At 37.5% G+C, this 17,732-nt stretch overlaps 2 protein-coding genes across 2 annotated transcripts in view; both read right to left on the bottom strand.

Annotated features, from left to right (window-relative positions):
- Window positions 1-337: 337 nt before the first annotated feature.
- On the bottom strand, window positions 338-2,077 carry LOC145661558 (zinc finger protein 862-like). The gene has a single exon (XM_081726876.1). It carries the CDS (start codon window positions 2,075-2,077, stop codon window positions 338-340), a length of 1,740 nt encoding a protein of 579 aa, XP_081583002.1.
- A 9,036-nt stretch (window positions 2,078-11,113) lies between these two features.
- Rbbp5 (retinoblastoma binding protein 5) overlaps window positions 11,114-17,732 on the bottom strand; it is a 50,057-nt gene continuing 43,438 nt past the window's right edge. The window contains exon 11 of the mRNA XM_081728293.1: window positions 11,114-11,532. Within this exon, the coding sequence (XP_081584419.1) occupies window positions 11,399-11,532 (134 nt within the window). The 3' untranslated portion in view covers window positions 11,114-11,398. The remainder of the gene's footprint in view (window positions 11,533-17,732) is intronic.

Raw genomic sequence — 17,732 nt, 5'->3', positions numbered from 1 at the left:
CCGTATATATAAACTATCTGCACTTCTGAATATCTGTAATGATTTTTGTACTTACCTCAGTTTCCTAGTAGTTCTTCATCACAGTAGGCCTATTTAATAGACAATGTTCAATAGAAACAAGTGAAAAGGTTCCTTTTGTAGCATTGAAAAGCATCACAAAACTCACTAACACAAATCAATCCTTTTATATAGTTTTTGAGAATTTAAGTTTATATGGCTGTTCGTGACATACAACGATACAATATGGATACGAATATATAGCTATATATATATATACACACATATACACACACGCATATAGGCTGTACAATTTATACAAATAAGAAAAAGGGACATTTTAATTATCGTCGGATAATTCATCGTTGTACATTTTGTTATTTACCTTCTGCACCAAGGTTTTCGAAATAGGGAAATCGTAGCACGAGTATTTCTTCATAAGTCTCTTAGAATGCAACAATCCCACCATAGTGTCTGTACCTAGCCGATTTCTTTGCTTCGTCTTCATTCTATTAATTTGCGAGAAAACCCTTTCTACACTAGCCGACGAATGTGGCAGGCACAAAAGTTGCATCATAAAACTTGAAAGTTTGGGAAACATTTGTGATCCATCTCCCTTTTCTAAATTTCCTACTGACAGCCAAAAGTCCTTCGGAGATGCATCAGTTATTACATCAAGATTAGTGTTTCTTAATATTCGCCACTCAGTGTCTAATTCCTGTAATTGGCATTCATCTATGAGAGAGGGAAAGGCGGACGCGAGAGATGCAATTGAGGCAAATGATTTGTTTTTTACAGCTGTTGGGTTAAGTGCTGCAAGGTTTTTCATTGTATCGTCTTTGAATGGAAAACGTCTGTAAATTTGGTTTGCACTTTCAATCAGAAATTCCAAACATCTTAATTTGAAATCTTTGATGTGGGCCGGATTTATCTGGTCACTTTTTGAAATAGTCATTTCCACTTTTGCACCCAAGTATATTTCATCCAGTGGTTTGAATTTATTTGGATTTTTGTATTGAATGTCTTTCAGAGGCGTAATCGACAAATGATCATTCTGAATGTAACAATCTAGAATAGTTTTTAGTGTCGATTCAACCTCCGAGTAGAGTACATGTATTTGTGGCGATTCTGACTGCATTTGTAAATTAAGCTTATTAAATAACGGCAAGATGAACTCTAAAAAGAGTAAGTATAATTTTGTCACAGGGTCGTTCAACTTAGCCAAAATATTTTCACATGCTAGAAGCCGTTCACTGAGAACAGCATTCGTAAAATATAACCGCAATGCCTCATATTGCTCCAGAAGCCTATGAACAACTGCAGATAGGGAAAGCCAGCGTGTTTGACTCACATGTAGCAATTTGTGTGGCTTTACATTAACGAAAGCCTGAAATTCTGCAAGTTGCCCTAAACGTTTTGGGCTACATTGAAAAAAATTATATACATCTCTCGCAAGATCTTCAATGCCTCGCGGGAGTTTGAGACACGCATACGATGCACACAATGCAAACGAGTGACAGATGCACTTCATTATAAACAGATGAGGGATATCCTGTTTTAACAAAGTAGATAATGAATGATTTGCCCCTAGCATTGAATTGGCACCGTCAGCAGCAAAGCCTATCATATTTTCCCGGTAGGGTATGTTAAATCGTTCAAAAAAACTCACAATACTCGCATACAAAGCGTCACTTGTTGCATCCTTAACTGGGAGAAGACCAAGAAACGCATCTATAATTTCACTATTCACAGCTACTCGTGCCACCATACACAAATGTTTTACACATCCCTTATCTGTAGATTCGTCTACAATCAGAGAAAATTTGTTTTCCTTTAGAGTCTCAATTAAGTTCTTAAAGCTTTCATGCCCAGTTACATTTTTTAAAATTGCGGTTGCTTTAGTTCTACCGCATTCTATCTTTTTCGCGATTTCAGAATCCGGACATACCGCCTGTATAAGTTTAGGGATATGTTCCACCGCTTTTAGTGGTAAATCGTGTTCACAAATGAAACTTGCAATACGTATCTCTGCAGATTTCACATTATCGTCTATTTTCGATTTTGATACGTTTGGTGTCATTTCGAAGATAGTGCGCTGCTTAGCCATTGAATTTGAATTTTTAATGTGTTTTTTTACATTAACATGCTTTCTTAAATCCGCTTTTCCAGACGTTAATGATAAGTGGCAATCACATGCGCGGCAATAAGCAAAGAATGGCCCCTTGCTGCTTCGTTTCAACCACCCTTTGAAACATGGATCGTTCTCCCACCCCTCATTGTATTTCTGGCTGTATCGTGCTTTCTTTCTTAATGGTTGCGTAGTACTTGTACTTTCACCAATACTTTCCGAAGAACTCATGCTGAGAAATTCGAACCCGCAGCACAACACTTTCACACGATTACACACACACGGAGCGTTGAGATGAACACAGCATCCTGTAACACAAGTCACATGTAAACTAAAAGTGAAAATGATTTCTGATTCGAAAGATACCAGTTACTGGGAAAGGAAATAGAGGAAGTTTAGGATATACTTTTTTTTTTTCATCCCTCACTCGCTTTATTTGTCAAGTTCGGCAAGTTAAAATTTTACCACAGCGGCAGATTCAACAATCAAGATAAAAGAAACAATGGATTATTTCTTTCTTTTTCTTTTTCTTTTTTTTTAAGAGACCTAGGACACAAATAAACAGAGAAACACTTGCTGTTATAAAAATCCCCCTTTCGTCGGGATGTTTCTTGAGTTAGGTCTGTGGCGCCTCTTTCATATACTGGAGAAAATCTTTTTCAAATAGCGTTACTGGATATTGACTGTTGAAGGGGTCGTAAATGTCCATCCGGTCCGGTACCAAATGTACTTAAAAAGGAACACGGAAAAATAAAAGAGAGAAAAATGACTATATTTTTCTAGATTTTTCGCCGATGAACAATGGTGTGACTTATTTGCCATTTCAGTAACTTATAAGCTTCTGCGTTTCACGAACCAACCCCAATCTCCAAGGTCAACATGCTAGACCATATACGTATGTCGGCAAGGCTCTTTGTACGGTTGATTTTTTTTTCTATCAATGAGCCTTTTCTCTTTTACAATTCATTCTACAAAACAAGGATAGGGTGCCCAGAAACCTGAGAATGTCTTGAGGATGAGCCAGTAGTGACAAAGCGAGAGAGGGAAGGAAAGAGAAAGGCAGAGCGGAAAACAGTTTTGTAACCCAAAGTCCAGGCATTTTTTTCTTGCAACCGACACCTCAATAAAAGTTCATTGACATTAAAAAAAAAAAAAAAAAAGTTGTCTTTCAGCTTGTACCTCATTTTAGCATTGGAATTTTAACACATGTATTGAGCTGAACGATGTTCTCATGAACCCAAAAGAAAATCTGTAGATTATACCAAAAATTCTTATTTTCCGTATTGCTACGAAAAATCTGTAGATCTACAGATAAATCTGTAGACCTGGCAACGCTGTGAATCGAATATCTCACCATAGAACATAAATTACACAGTGTAATGTTGAGGTTAACAATTTCATCACTTATCTTTCTTGTAGTTAATATCGCTGGAACGAGCATTAAAAAGTATCAAAAGCGATGAAATTTGTAACAGAAAAATGTTTATGTACTTTTTTTTACCCAAATTTGAAAGTTCTATGAGTTATTTGAAAATTGTTACAAAACAATCATTGTAGTGGCGTAGATAATAGAGGAAATACCTAAGGTACCGTACATACCATTTCTTCCGCCTAATTTAATACTAGTCTTGGTAAAAATCGAGGAGCGTAACACAATGCAAAATTAGCAAAAATCAAATTTAACAGATACGTCTTATCGCAAACTATAACGAAATTTTAGGCTGCGTTGACGCAAACCATTACGGAAAAGTTCCTTCTCCAAAAACAAAGTATATTGGCCCTTCCCGCCCAGGGTTGTATTGGCCCACCGGGATACCGGGAGAATCCCGATAGGCCCCCCGCCAATAATAAATTAATGAGACCCAGTCCTGCAATCTACTGTAGTTAATTTTCATTATTCACTTTGTATTATAACTTCCGTCATAATTAGTAATTGACAATTGACCATTACATTTCTTTCTGAATGCCTAGGGCCTTTGAAATTTATTCTAGTAGCTACTCAGTAATGTTGAAGTGTTTCATGAATGTTGGAATTTCGGGATATACGAAAAGAAAACAAAGTAACTGAGAAAAATGTACTTTAGAGATAATGTTTATGTGCCACAAGAAAATATTTCAAACATAAATACCCCATGCCGTAAACGTCGCCAACACCTATAGGAAATTCCAAAACATGAGAGCCTTCTCTCATACCACTACCAAAAGGGCAACCCAACCCGTGACCCAACCCTTGTTAGCACGGTAGTTGGTGGTTGCCAGATGACCGATACCATCAGGTAGAAGAAGAAACAAGAAAAAAGAAAGGAAAATAAAGACATAATGTTATATTTTTTTGTGATAGATTTAACATAGCATTATTATTGTAATTATTATTATTATTCAGGGGTGTCCACAGGAGGATTTAAGGTGCTGGTTGCACGCATAAGATTATTATTTTATTTTTTGAAAGACCAAATATTTCATTGCAAATAGCACAATCGAGTTTTAATTATACCTGAATGATGCCCTTAAGAATGTTACCTATAAAGGAGTACTTAGCATGAATACCATCTAAAATAATTGTCATGACCAAGAATGCATTCTCTTTTAATTGAAAAAGCAAAATTGTAGACGGAGGCATATGCAAATCTAGACTCATTTTGTATAGATAGAAATTTGGCACTAGCTGCCACGCTAAATAGCCTCCTATTATTTAGGATACAAATTAGAATGTGTACTCTTATTCTTATTTTTCTTTTTCTGAAGGGGGGGCAATCCTCTACTAATTATTTTGGAAGTAACGGTAAATTTGGAGAATGATTGCGCCCAAGCACTTGGGGGATGAGTACCACTGTTATTATTATTAGTATTAGTAGCTGGAAGTTACTATTAGTATTACTAAACTTCCTGGAGATACAGCCTATGATTGTGTATGGCCAGCCAACCAACATTTAGTGGGTGTTGTCAGTATATGACTCCCATCGTCTTTATTTCTGGATCTCTAGACCAGTCTCACTATTTTTTTTTTTTTAAAAAAAAGATCCTCTACCTGCCTCAAAATGGAAGTGAATAACGAAAATTGTGGAAATCAACGTCAGAACCACGAATAAGATAAGCGTGTGAAATAGCCATTTTACTGTTACTACTATTGTTGTTACTACTTTTACTACTACTAACAATAATATTTATTATTATTTCAACATTAATATATATGTGATCAAAATGTAGTAAACTCTTACCTTTCTTATTTTTGAGCTATCCTCTTCACTCTCATCTTCTGAAGAATCTGTTACTTGTAGGGGAGAGGGGGGATACTGGTACACGGGGCACATAGGTACGAGGTAAATATTTTTCCACTGTGAGAGGTAAATGGACAACAGTGGTGGTGGCAACATTGGTGACAAACGAACATAGTGAGGCACTGTTGATGGATAGACGCAGCGTTCTTTTTTCTGTGCAGAAAAAGAACTTGATTTCTTAGAGTAAAAGTGTCTTTGTAAGCTTATATTTGTAATAAGCACTGGATTTTTGAAACTTAAGTATGTTGCATGAGAGTGTAATTCTTTACAAATAATTTCATTTATATTCAATTGTCCTGCGTGGAGTAATTTTTCAGTTATAGGAATTAATGATCCTGAAGTTCGGTTGGAGCACATTAGTACACATCCATGAAGGGTAGATTGGTACGGACCAATGTGCGAAATAGTGCATTTTCATGTGATAAAATCCTTTTTTTAATAACTCAATAATAAATTAACCTATTACAGTACCGATTTTGGCAAGTTATCAAATTATATCTATCCTATGAATAACAACAAAAAGATTCAAATGAATTCATTTGTTCCCGAGTTATTGGCGAAAGAAAATTTGTCAACTGTCAAATACTTTTTTTTTCGTGTGTACCAATCTACCCCTTCCATGTGTAATTGTGAGGGTAGACTACTCTTTCTGCATTTCCCATATATCACAGTTTTCGTTGTTATTAACATCAAGTAGAAAAAGTTACCAATAATATATGCTATCTCATGTGTGATCGCTTGATTTCCGTAATCAAAGCATAAAAATAAATTAACCAAAGTAATATGGAAAACTTTCCTATTATTTTATTTCCGACATTCCAGAACTATAGGAATAGCCGATAGGTACACAAACTTTTGATTGGAAAATTGTTTAACCATTTAGGGGCATTTATAGAAAGAATGTGAAGATTCTTTTCCCCAGGTTATAATATGCGAGTGATTTTAATAGGCACATGTGTAACAAAACCTCAAATATATATAAGTTATATATATTTGTACATGAACGCTAAAAGCCAGAGTGTAGTAAACGTCATATTTATTCGACTTTCAGGAACGTATTTGAAAGTTTTTCGGCGAAGTTTTTGAAACTTTAATATTAGAAAGGTAACCAAGAAAGGTCTCTCGCTTTTTGTGGAGGTCTGTGTTCAAGTGGCCCTCACACCGCGAGTTGAATGCGAATGGAGATAAAGCGGTCAGTTGTTGGTGTGGATATACCCAACATACTACCTGATTGTGTCAGTTCAGTTACACAGTGAACTTGCGTAAGAACAGTGTAAACATGGGACCTTCACAGTGAGCCCTAAGTGCGAGTATTGTGTACGAGTTCAAACTGGGATCAAACGCCGCTGTAGCAAGGGAGAAGATATGCAAGGCCTTTTATGAGAGTATCGTGACTACGCGGACAGTGCAACGGCGGTTTAACAAGTCTAAAAACGGTGACGAAACACTGGAAGACGCACCACGTGCCAGAAGGCCAACACATGTACAAAATGAAGATCATCAGGCAGCAATTAAGACGAACAGTGGCCAGACATGTGAAGAACTGAGACTACAATTCACTGTGAGTGAAGAAACCGTTCGGCAACACCTCCATCAACTTGGGTCAATGGCTTCCACATGATTGGATCCAAGCGAGAATGCAACGCGAGCAGATACCTGTGTTTCTTTGCTGTCTTGTCTGAGGAAGGAGAAATTTCTGGAAGGGTGTTGACATATGATGAGAAATAGGTCCTGTACGAAGCTCCACGGCCCCGGCATCCCATGAGCCGGTTCAAAAACAGCCAAAACAAACACTGCACCAAAAGAAGGTCCTCCTGTGTGTTTGGTGGAATACTCGTGTCACCGTGCATCGGGAATTGCTACCAGTTTGTCAGAGCATCAATGCAACTGTGTACTGTAAGCAGTTGGTTTGTATTCAAGAACTCAAAACTCTAAATCCAGCACATCTGAATCGCAAAGGGGTCATCCTGTTACAGGACAACGCCAAGGTCCACGTGGTTAGGATGGCCCGGGACACCACTCTATGTCTTTTATGAGAAACTACTGCATCCGCCATACTCCTCGGACATTGCGCCATCCGATTACCACCTGTTCTACCGTAATGGATTCCATGACCTTTCAGAGAGTTGGCAGAAGGTCGTCGATGCTGATGGGACTATTTTTGATCTTGCAGGTACGTCTTATGTGACATGATAGTTCGAAGGTTGTTGGTTAAAAAGCGACAGAACTTTCTTGGTAACCTTTATAATACCAAGCTCCGCCTCCTTTCGAGACAAGGGGACGCTCGAACCAAAATTATAACATCTTTTCCAGCTTAGTAGTTGAGGTATGAACAATTTCAAAATTTTGTTAACTGTAGGTAACCCTTGGGATTATTTACTTCTATTTTTCCCTATAGAGACAGAACCTTGTTTATAGTACGTTTTTATCTTTGTAAATAGCTGGCGGGACTTTTAAATTTTGATGAGAACACAAGCAAGTATTGGACTTCTTATTTTATTTTATTTTATTTTATTTTAATTTTTATATAACATGTTGAGCTAGATCTATTGAATTACTAAATATTCTGACAAATCTTGAAATTCTTTTTATGAAACGTATTTTTATTTTGCATTTTTGCTGCTGTAGGTCCTGAAACCTATTGTTAAAATACTTGAGTTTGTGGAAGTTCAATAGAATATTATATTTCAAAATATTTCATGGAAAAATAAAACAAAAAATTATGTTATCTCTATTATCAGAAAGTCTGTGTGATATTTTACTTTGCTGGTACCAATCTGTTCCAAGCCAGTACCAATCTACCCCCACATGGGGAAGATTCGCACAGATTGCAGAACTTTCGTAAAATGTAATTTACTCCAGGTAGGACATTAGTAGAAACATTATTGTACATCATAAATGTACTGTAGGTAAAGAATCACAGTTAAAGTAGGAAAAAAATCATGTTTCTCAAGCTGACGATATGTTCTTAAATCTCGGGTAAGTAAAAATCGTACCATGTCCCCTCCCCCTCTCCACTACACAGATTTCAATCGTTTCATTAAAAATAGATTGAAAGTTTTCGTAGCGTCGTTACATACTTTATACATGTTTGATGGGGGGCGCGGTGGCTCAGTGGTAGAGCGTTCACCTCCAGTGCTTGGGCTCTCTGGTTCGATCCCAGCTCGCGCCGTGTGGACTTCGTGGTGAACACACACCGTGCTCGTGGGTTTTCTCGGGGTCCTCCCGTTTCCTCCCACTTTCTTCATTCCACTATTTCACCCATCATCACATTCTCCTTTAGCCTAACCGGCATAACCGTGGGACGTTAAACTTAAAGTTTTTTTTTTTTTACATGTTTGATATAATTTATCCACTTTTCGGGCGTCACATGAATGCAGGACTCCTTAAGAACCTGTATTACTTTCCCCACTGGGCGTTTCCTTAAATTTTGAGACGAAACCCTACCCTTCAGTTCTGACTACATCATTTCGATGGGGTTGAGGACGCAATGGTAGGGTGGTAAACGTAGCACAAAATGCCCATATTTTGCAGCCAATTCGTGCACCACGTATTTCTTTTTTTCTTTCGGTAACAGAAGTGTACTTTTCTATAACATCAAGGAGAACGGGAATTATAGGAACAAGATTAGGAATGGGGATATTATGCAAAATCATGTAATTAAGAATTTGGCTTTTCTACCAGGAAGAGGCTGGTTTTGGCTTGAGAACACGACTGTGATAAGTGACATTGTCCATAACAATTACAGATGGTGTCTCAAGGCGTTTGAAGTTTCTCCTCAAACCAATTCTCAGATACCTGCATTCATGCTACCATTATAATCTGCTGGAGCATCAGCAATTGTTTTGTGAGTTACTAGAAGCACATCGTCAATAAAACCCGAATGTCCACCGCAATGTAGAATAACAATTCTATCACTTTTATTCCCAGGACTCGTTACAGCACAATTGTCCGAATCGTCTGTCCCGTTCTTCATCCGACAGAAGTTACCACGTTTCATCGAGGTACACATCTGCATAACCCTGAGCGCGAACATTATTGATACTATGCAGCACTGGCGCAAATCCCGGGGGGAATAAGGGGACATATCCCCTCCAATCTTGGAACTGAGGGGGATGTCCCACCCAATAATCCGATTTGAATTTTTTTTTGGGGGTGTGTGATGATTTGTGTCCGATTGCTACAAAGGAAAGTGAGTAGAAATTGATGTCCCTCCCCCAGAATAAGACTCAAATCTTCCCGCCTCCAAATGTTGAAGACAACTTTGTTCCCTGATCCTCCACAGGATTGTTTTTCAACTTCACAAATATTTTGAGCATCGCTTAACAAAAAAAAAAAAAAAAAGTCATACTTTTCCCCCTTCCCAATACTGGAGACAGATTTGCGCCGCTGCTATGTAGGTATCTGTATCGCCATGCAATTACATGTGGTGATTCACTACGGATACATTTTTCCACCGAGGATTTATATTTAAAACCCATACTTCGTAGCAGGCGATAAACTGTATTACGCTGGTATGGAAACTTGTATTTGGTGGCAGCTGTCTTAAGTCTCATTGCTTCAATTAGCGCTTCTGTTGCGGCAGATTTGCATTCCTTATAAAATTCAAAAACTGTTCGTCGCAACAAATCATGAGTGAAATCGTCAATTTTGTCGAACTGAAGCTTTTGTTTTATAATTTTCTTTTTAGTTGGTGCCGATTAGATTTTTAGATCAATTTTCCCAGAAATTATTTTTATAGTACTAATGCTAACACCAGTAGCCTGCGTTAATAACTTATTTAAGTTTTTGGAACTTATGACACCAACATTATCGATGACATTTCGTATTAAAAAAAAAAAAAAAAAAAAAAAAAAAACTAACATCACAGTTTGCTTACTCAACTTAGCTCCCCTCCCAACTACACTAAGAAAATTTTGGGGGTTAAATTAGCTAAAATTGGGTTGCCAGTAACCAAGTTGATTGTCAATATAGAGTATGCCCAGAGCTCGTTTACTGCAACCGAGTGCTACTCGGTTAGTTAACTGTCGCGCATTTAACCGAGTAGTTAGCTAATTCAACCGAGGGGTAATCAACCAAGTAGTACAGGGTAAAAATAACCGAGCAAATGTAAAAATAACCCCACGTACTCGGCTGATTTAACTGAGTATGTTGGTTACTGTTGCCAAGGTAGTTGGTAAAAATAACCGTCTATGCTTGGCTGATTTAACTGAGCATGTTGGTTACTGTTACTAAGGCAGTTGGTAAAAATAACCATCTATGTTTGGCTGATTTAGCCGAGCATGTTGGTTACTGTTATTAAGGTAGTTAGTAAAACTACCCTCTTCACTAGGATAATTCTCAAAATATTTTTAATGATCTCAAAATAATCATGATAATATGATGTTTATTTGAGAGTGAAAATATTCGATTGAGCCGTCGGTCGATCTCGTGTTTCCCACTTAATGTGTCGATATATTCCTATGCAATACTCTTACCAGACCAGCCACACACTTATCACTCTTGAGTGTCATGCTATCTTCCATCACTTTGAAATTTAATGTAACACAACCTATTGCAAATAGTTGCTTGAAAGTAGGTCAGTTTCTCAAACAGCTGCTCCATGTTCAAATTTTTAGTGACAGCACTGAAGATCACTACAGAATATAAAAATTCGAATTGTTTCCTGAAAGAAAACTGTTTTAACAGGGCTAAAATGAATGTTAAAATATTTTATTTGTAAAATTTATCTTTATTTACGCGTGGACACATCGCAATTTTTTCTTATTCATTTACTTTTTATACAGATATGACACAAATTCATTTACGACAATATCATTCTCAGACATACTCACCAATTACTACTAATAAAACTCAGTAATAAATGGTTACGGAAAAACAGAATAAAATGATCATAAAAGCGGTTATCACATAGTAATTATATCTTTTCTTTTAAAAACTTTAATACAGTATCAATTCATCTGTAAGTACTGCAATAAAAATTGTGGATACGTAATTATTTTCCTTTTCCTCCTTTATCCTTTGGTCTCTTGTCGTCTGATTTGTTGTGGATCTTTGGGCGGCCGCCTCCTTTTTTATTTCCTGATTGTTGCTTATCTTTTAGACGGTTGCTAAGAAGAGGATGCACCTCTGTAAAAACACAAAATCAAACATTAATCACTTTTCAGACGGTAATGGTCACGCTGGTTACGAAATGTATCCGCACACCTGGATAATTACAAAATCTGAAAGAAGGGAAGGAATAATGGTTTCCGTTATCATTCAAGTTACGCAAGAAGAACATTAATTATGTGTTTCCCGCATTCTGAGTTGAGTTTCCTTAAAAGAAAGACAGGCACAACAATATGAAGCCGTACATAGCATTCCAAGTGAAATGTTTTTTTTTTTAAACTTCTTTTCAAAACAAATAAATAAATAAAATAATCGTAAAGAAGTTTTATTTAAAACGCAGTATCCTAGAACGTTGGAACTATGTACTATCAGTTGAGTGATAAAGGTTTGACGATACAGCTGAAATATAAATCACGGTCGTGTTAGGACAATGTACAAGGACTGTCCAAAAAGTATCCAATCATAGAACAAAAGAAAAAAGTTAGTATCCTGGAGTGTTTTAATTTGTAACCATCCCCGAAGTAGACCCCTGAAATTTCCACCTGTCAAATCTAGTGATTCTTTTATTGTTGGAAGGTCAGAAATGCTTCCTTTCGAACTGTTGTCACCCTAACCGTCGCATTATGTATAATATCCATTCTGATGTCGAAGCGACTGCCTTAAGTTCGCTTTTTAATTTTCGAGCTAAGTTCGAAAAGGAAAAGGCCAGGGGACGACATTAATGTTCTTTGCCAGAAAAGTTTGGATCACTTGCACGCAATGAAGTGGCGGGTTATCGAGATGCATCTGCAAGTTGCGTGATGCTCCACAGCCTCTTTCGACGAACTGCATCACATACGCGAAAAACGTGAAAACAGTAATTGTACGTAACTGTTTGTCTTTCTGATGTGTAATCGTGATGGACAATTCCACGATAATAATAATAATAATAATAATAATAATAATAATAATAATAATAATAATAATAATAAACATTTAAAAATCATTTATTTTTCACCACACCACTCGTACTTTCTTCCTCATCGTGAGGACTGTTGCTTTGGTCGCTAAGTCGTATCCAGATTTCATCACGTTAATCACAGTATTGAGAAACAGGATTATTGTTTATAGTTTCCAGGACTTTTGTGCATGTCTAATTTTCATTTAAAAATGGTCGAAGAAACCTTTCCTGGTATCACCGACATCAGCTAGTTAGAAGATTATCTTCCACAATAAAACTATGCTCTCTCTCTCTCTCAACAATCTTTGTATCACAGCTTATGGACAGCCTTCCAAAATGCTCATTACTCTTCGCTGATGTTTAGCCTTCTTTGGATCTATTATATCCTGTTATTTGCGTAATCCTCATTGCATGATCTCCAAATATCTGCTAAATGTTTTAAATTTGTTTCAGCTTGCGTGTCATCAAGCTTCTAGCAAAACTTGATGCAGTATCGTTACTCCGCACATACTGTCATCTTATTATAAAAAGACCACTTACACAACATAACAACGAACACAGTCATAGCATTCAATATTTCGACTGTATATTACATATTAAAGGACATTACGATTACTCCAATTGCAGGCATGCTCATGAATGATGTCTCCACTTGTTATACTCATTGTCATTCTACATTTTTTTTTTTTTTTTAATGTAAGGTTGGATACTTATTGAACAGGCCTCGTAACATGATCATGAATATTTTTCAGTTGTGAACATCACCTACGAAAAATTAACTGTGTATTTCACACTACTTAGTAATTTCTAGGAGGTTGTGTCCAAATTTTAATTTTGCCTCCTCTTCTACACTTTAAAAAAAAAAAAATGTGAATTCACAGACATTTTATATGGCACGACAAAGTATAACACTATAAAGAATTAACTGTTCAATTAACTACATTGTTTTTTTTCTTCTGGGTTCTGCTTTACTAATGGAAATTGCAATATTGCCACTGCACTTATATGATCAACATAATGAAAGTCCCCACTGCACAGACATCGAAAAAGTAAAAATTATCTACATTTATCTCGAAGTTTCAAAGAGAAGATAGTCTGATGTACACCACAAAGCAATGACTATCCGTGTGTTGGTAAGTTTAAAAAAGAAAAAAGAAAAAAGTGATTAGGTGCAGTTTATGTGGCCAACGAAATCGCCGCCTAAGCTCCTAAATTCAAAATGGATCCCATCTTTGTTCATGTTGGGATAACACTTAAAAATGACATACAACGGAATATCTCTATCTAGTATCCTTTTCTCTCATTCACACCTTCTTTTCTGTATGTATCGCTAACAATACTGAAGACTCCATAGGTAAGTGTCATTTTCAGTGTCACTACGGTATGTACAGATGGTAATCAGGAAAATGGAAACACCTGAACGAAATTGCAACTTACCAAATTAATATAGTGTCGGGCCACCTTCCGCCTTCAGAACAGCCTTGATGCGACGTGGGATGGAGGTATAGAGATCGTGAATGGTAGCAAGTGGAATTTTACACCATTCCTCGTGCAGGCCATCGGTCAGTTCTGTGAAAGAGGATGGAGGTGGAAATAGTCGCCGGAGTTGTGTTTCCAAGACGGACCACAGATGTTCAATTATCTTGAGATCTGGGGATTGGGCGGGCCAGGGGAGGTGTTGAACTTCAACCCGATGTTCCTCAAACTACGCTGCAACAACGCCAGCTGTGTGAATGGGTGCATTATCATCCTGGAAGATGGCGTCATTGTCCGGGAACAACATCCGGACCATAGGATGCAAATGGTCTCCTAAAATTGCGACATAATCGTTGGCAGTGATTCGTCCGCTAAGTATGACCACAGGACCCAATGAAAACCATGATATGGCGGCCCACAGCATCGTCGAGCCACCACCATGTTTCACAGTTGGGCGGAGACACTGCAGATCATAAGCTTCTTTGGGCGTTCTCCAAACATAAACACGGCCCGTGGTTGGAAATAGGGTGAATGATGACTAATCCGTCCATATCACACGTTTCCAGTCCTCAACGGTCCAAGTTGCATGGTCGCGGCACCATTTGCGGCGTGCGAAAGCGTTATGGTCCCTGATAAGCGGTTTGGCCCGTGCAACACGACCCCGTAAGTTCATGTCATGTAATTCGCGGCGGACTGTGATTGTCGAAACAGGGTGGGGGAGGTGCTGATTGAGTTCCTCCGTCACTTGCTCCGCAGTGGCACGACGGTTCTGCGTGACAATGCGCTTTAATACCCGGCGTAACCTGTCACTCATGATTTTCTTCCGCCCACTGTTCCGCTTCCCCGATGTGGTTTTCCCGTGTGTTGTGTAGGCCGTCATCACCTTCGACACTGTCCCACGCGACACACCTAACACAGTAACCACTGCCGTCACACTCAATCCACATAACCGCGCACCAACAATTTGCTCTCTTTGAAAAACTGAGAGGTCTCCCATTTTACACTACCTCCGTCTGCTGCAGCCACTGGACACTGCTGTTCCACTGCGCCTGACGTAGTATGGAGACCGACCTAACACACCACCACCAGCGGTCCGGCGCTGCCAACCCATTCATCTGACGGGTTGCCAACTACAGGTGTTTCCATTTTTCCGATCACCATCTGTATGTTCTATACACTTGTGTGTGTATGTTTTTATTTTTATTTTCATACGTCCACTATATATATATATATATATATATGAGTGTGTCTGAGTAGAGTAAAAGAATCTTGTGGACGTATGAAAATCAAAATCAAAAATACTCATATAAGTGTGTAGAACACATACATTGGCGACCTGAAAATGACACTAACTAAATATATGTCGTTAGAATACAAAGGAGTACCAGTGCGGAAACATAGAAGGTACTTACAATGCTTTTAGCTTCTAAATTTTAACGCTCATACGACGAAGAGTGGAGAATGAGAGAAAAGAGACAAGAACAAGAGAGAGATGAGTGTCAATGGTTTCAACATAGCTTGTCGATGGAGTAAAGAGAGTATAGAAAAGAAGACATTCGATTTCGACAACCAATTCGCGGCTGGAAAGTAGTCTCTCTGTTTAAGGCATTCAGGTTGTTTATGATCTAAACAATAGAAAGAGAACGAAGTAGAACAATGGAAACAAGTAGCTAGGAAAGAAACATTAAAAAACAACACCTAACGAACGTCAAATGAGAAGCCATATTGGCATCCATGATATACAGCGCCAGACTGGACTTCTTCCTCAGTTACTGCTCTTTTCTTCCTACTTTTTCCTCCCTTCCTTGTCTAATGAAGTGGTAGCCCTTACAAGTTTCCTTCATGTTTAGTGATAATGTTTTTCATTAATTTCTGGTATTAATTATGGGATATTCTGGAAGCTATCAATTTTGCTGTCACACGGGATATACAGGGTGTTATATCCCTATGCAAATATCCACGTTTCAGAATCCTAAGGTACTCATGCAACGATTTTTATAGAGGGAGTTTGGCTACAAGCATATAATTTGAAGTACTCACCAAGTAACTCTATAAAAATTATTGAAGAAGTACCGCAGAATATCCACGTTTCATAATCCTCAGGTACTCATGCAACGATTTTTATAGAGGGAGTTTGGCTACAAGCATATAATTTGAAGTACTCACCAAGTAACTCTATAAAAATTATTGAAGAAGTACCGCAGAATTCTGAAACTTGGATATTTGGGTAGGATACATACTAGTTCCAAAGTAAAGTCTTGACCCGACTACCGTAGGTTCCATAGTTTTGGAGCTATGGTCCTTTAAATTTAATTTTTTTCATGTTTTCGGCAGCCTATAACTCCGAAAGAAAGCATTTGTGCACCCAGGTTGGTGTATACTTTTCGTCTTATCTTAGTGTCAGGAATCACCTCCCAAACGTTGTCGGTGGTTTTGAAACACCCTGTAGAAGTGTATTAAATTTAACAACCTAACTCCAGTGACTGAATGAAAAAATATGAATTTCTTTATTTTTAAAGTAATAACGTCTCGAGGAGTTGAATGAGTTCATTTTCTCCTAAAAATTTTCACTCATTTCATATAATTATTAATCTTGAACTCGATCTTTCAATATGCATGGAACCGCATTTACTTAACTTCTGTCATCCTTCCAGTATCTATCGTGAGATTTTTCGAAGATTATGTCACATTAATTTCTATGTAAAGAGATGTCCCACTCTATGTTCTTCGTACAAAATTGGTGGTTATCAGGATACCATAAGTATTAATTCAAGTTGAAACAAATGAGGTAGCGAATTTTATATGACTTACACAGTTGTACAATGAAACGCTTTTATTTCTACATTGTTTAGATAACAAATTTACTGAGACACTCAACAGATATCTACTTGTAGTTTTCAAGCCTCGAATGGCTTTTCGACGGAGTCTAAAGAACAAAGAAGGAAATTAGCATGTGTATTTCTTTTAAAAACATTCGAAATAAATAAGTTTGAATTTCACGAACGGATGCCAATTTGATTCCACTATCGTACGTGGAAAGTAACTAACTTACGTAATATTTACTGTTGAAAACTACTTTCGAAGAAACAATAAAGTGATAACGCGAAACTTACGAAAACCATTTTATTTAACTGTTGAAAATCTAAAAGCAGTTTGACTTCAATTAAGTCATCTACTTACCACCTTTCTTCACAGTCATCACTATGAGCAGCTGGTTAAATGAACTGCTTAAAATATCCTTGAATCTCAACAGGATGAGATTTTTTCTTTCTTTTGCTGGTTCCTGTGACTTTACTGCGCGATGCACAACTAATTAACAGAGTAACTAGAATTATGCATTGTAATTTCATCGTAGTTTGTCAATTCACATTTGTTAGTTTTATTTTCAGCAGTAGCCAATGTGAGGAATTGTGATAAAGTTATTTTTCCGTTAATCATCTGCATTGAGCGAGCTTTGAAGTTCATTCATCAATAGTTCTCGCATTTATCAACAGTTGGATAGGAGAAGCACACTTTCCACAATATATTCAGATTGATTAGTTACACGGAACAATTGTGAGACTGTTTTCTTCAAGAGTGAGTAATAAGTCTTACAATATTCTCATACACAATATACCTGTATGTGGGTCAATCCACCTGAAGTGGTCCAAAGACGGTGAAAATGGTTGCTCGACCATCTTCGAAAATTATAAAAAATTGAGTTTGATGAACCTTGTGTATGAGAAGGTCAATAACATCATTCACTTTGTCGTATGTACAAGTGTTTCTGAATGGCGGCCATCTTTGTTGTCGGCGTAGTGCC

The sequence above is a fragment of the Thermobia domestica genome, chromosome 10 (genome assembly GCF_964235325.1).
Source record: "Thermobia domestica chromosome 10, izTheDome1.hap1.1, whole genome shotgun sequence".
Classification (NCBI taxonomy): Eukaryota; Metazoa; Arthropoda; class Insecta; order Zygentoma; family Lepismatidae; genus Thermobia; species Thermobia domestica.
Note: the sequence above shows the minus strand (reverse complement) of the source record. Positions and strands in the feature narration are given on the sequence as shown.

Bases quoted from the DNA above. Each gene is read 5' to 3' on its own strand.
- LOC145661558 (XM_081726876.1), bottom strand. From the start codon at position 2,077: ATGACACCAAACGTATCAAAATCGAAAATAGACGATAATGTGAAATCT.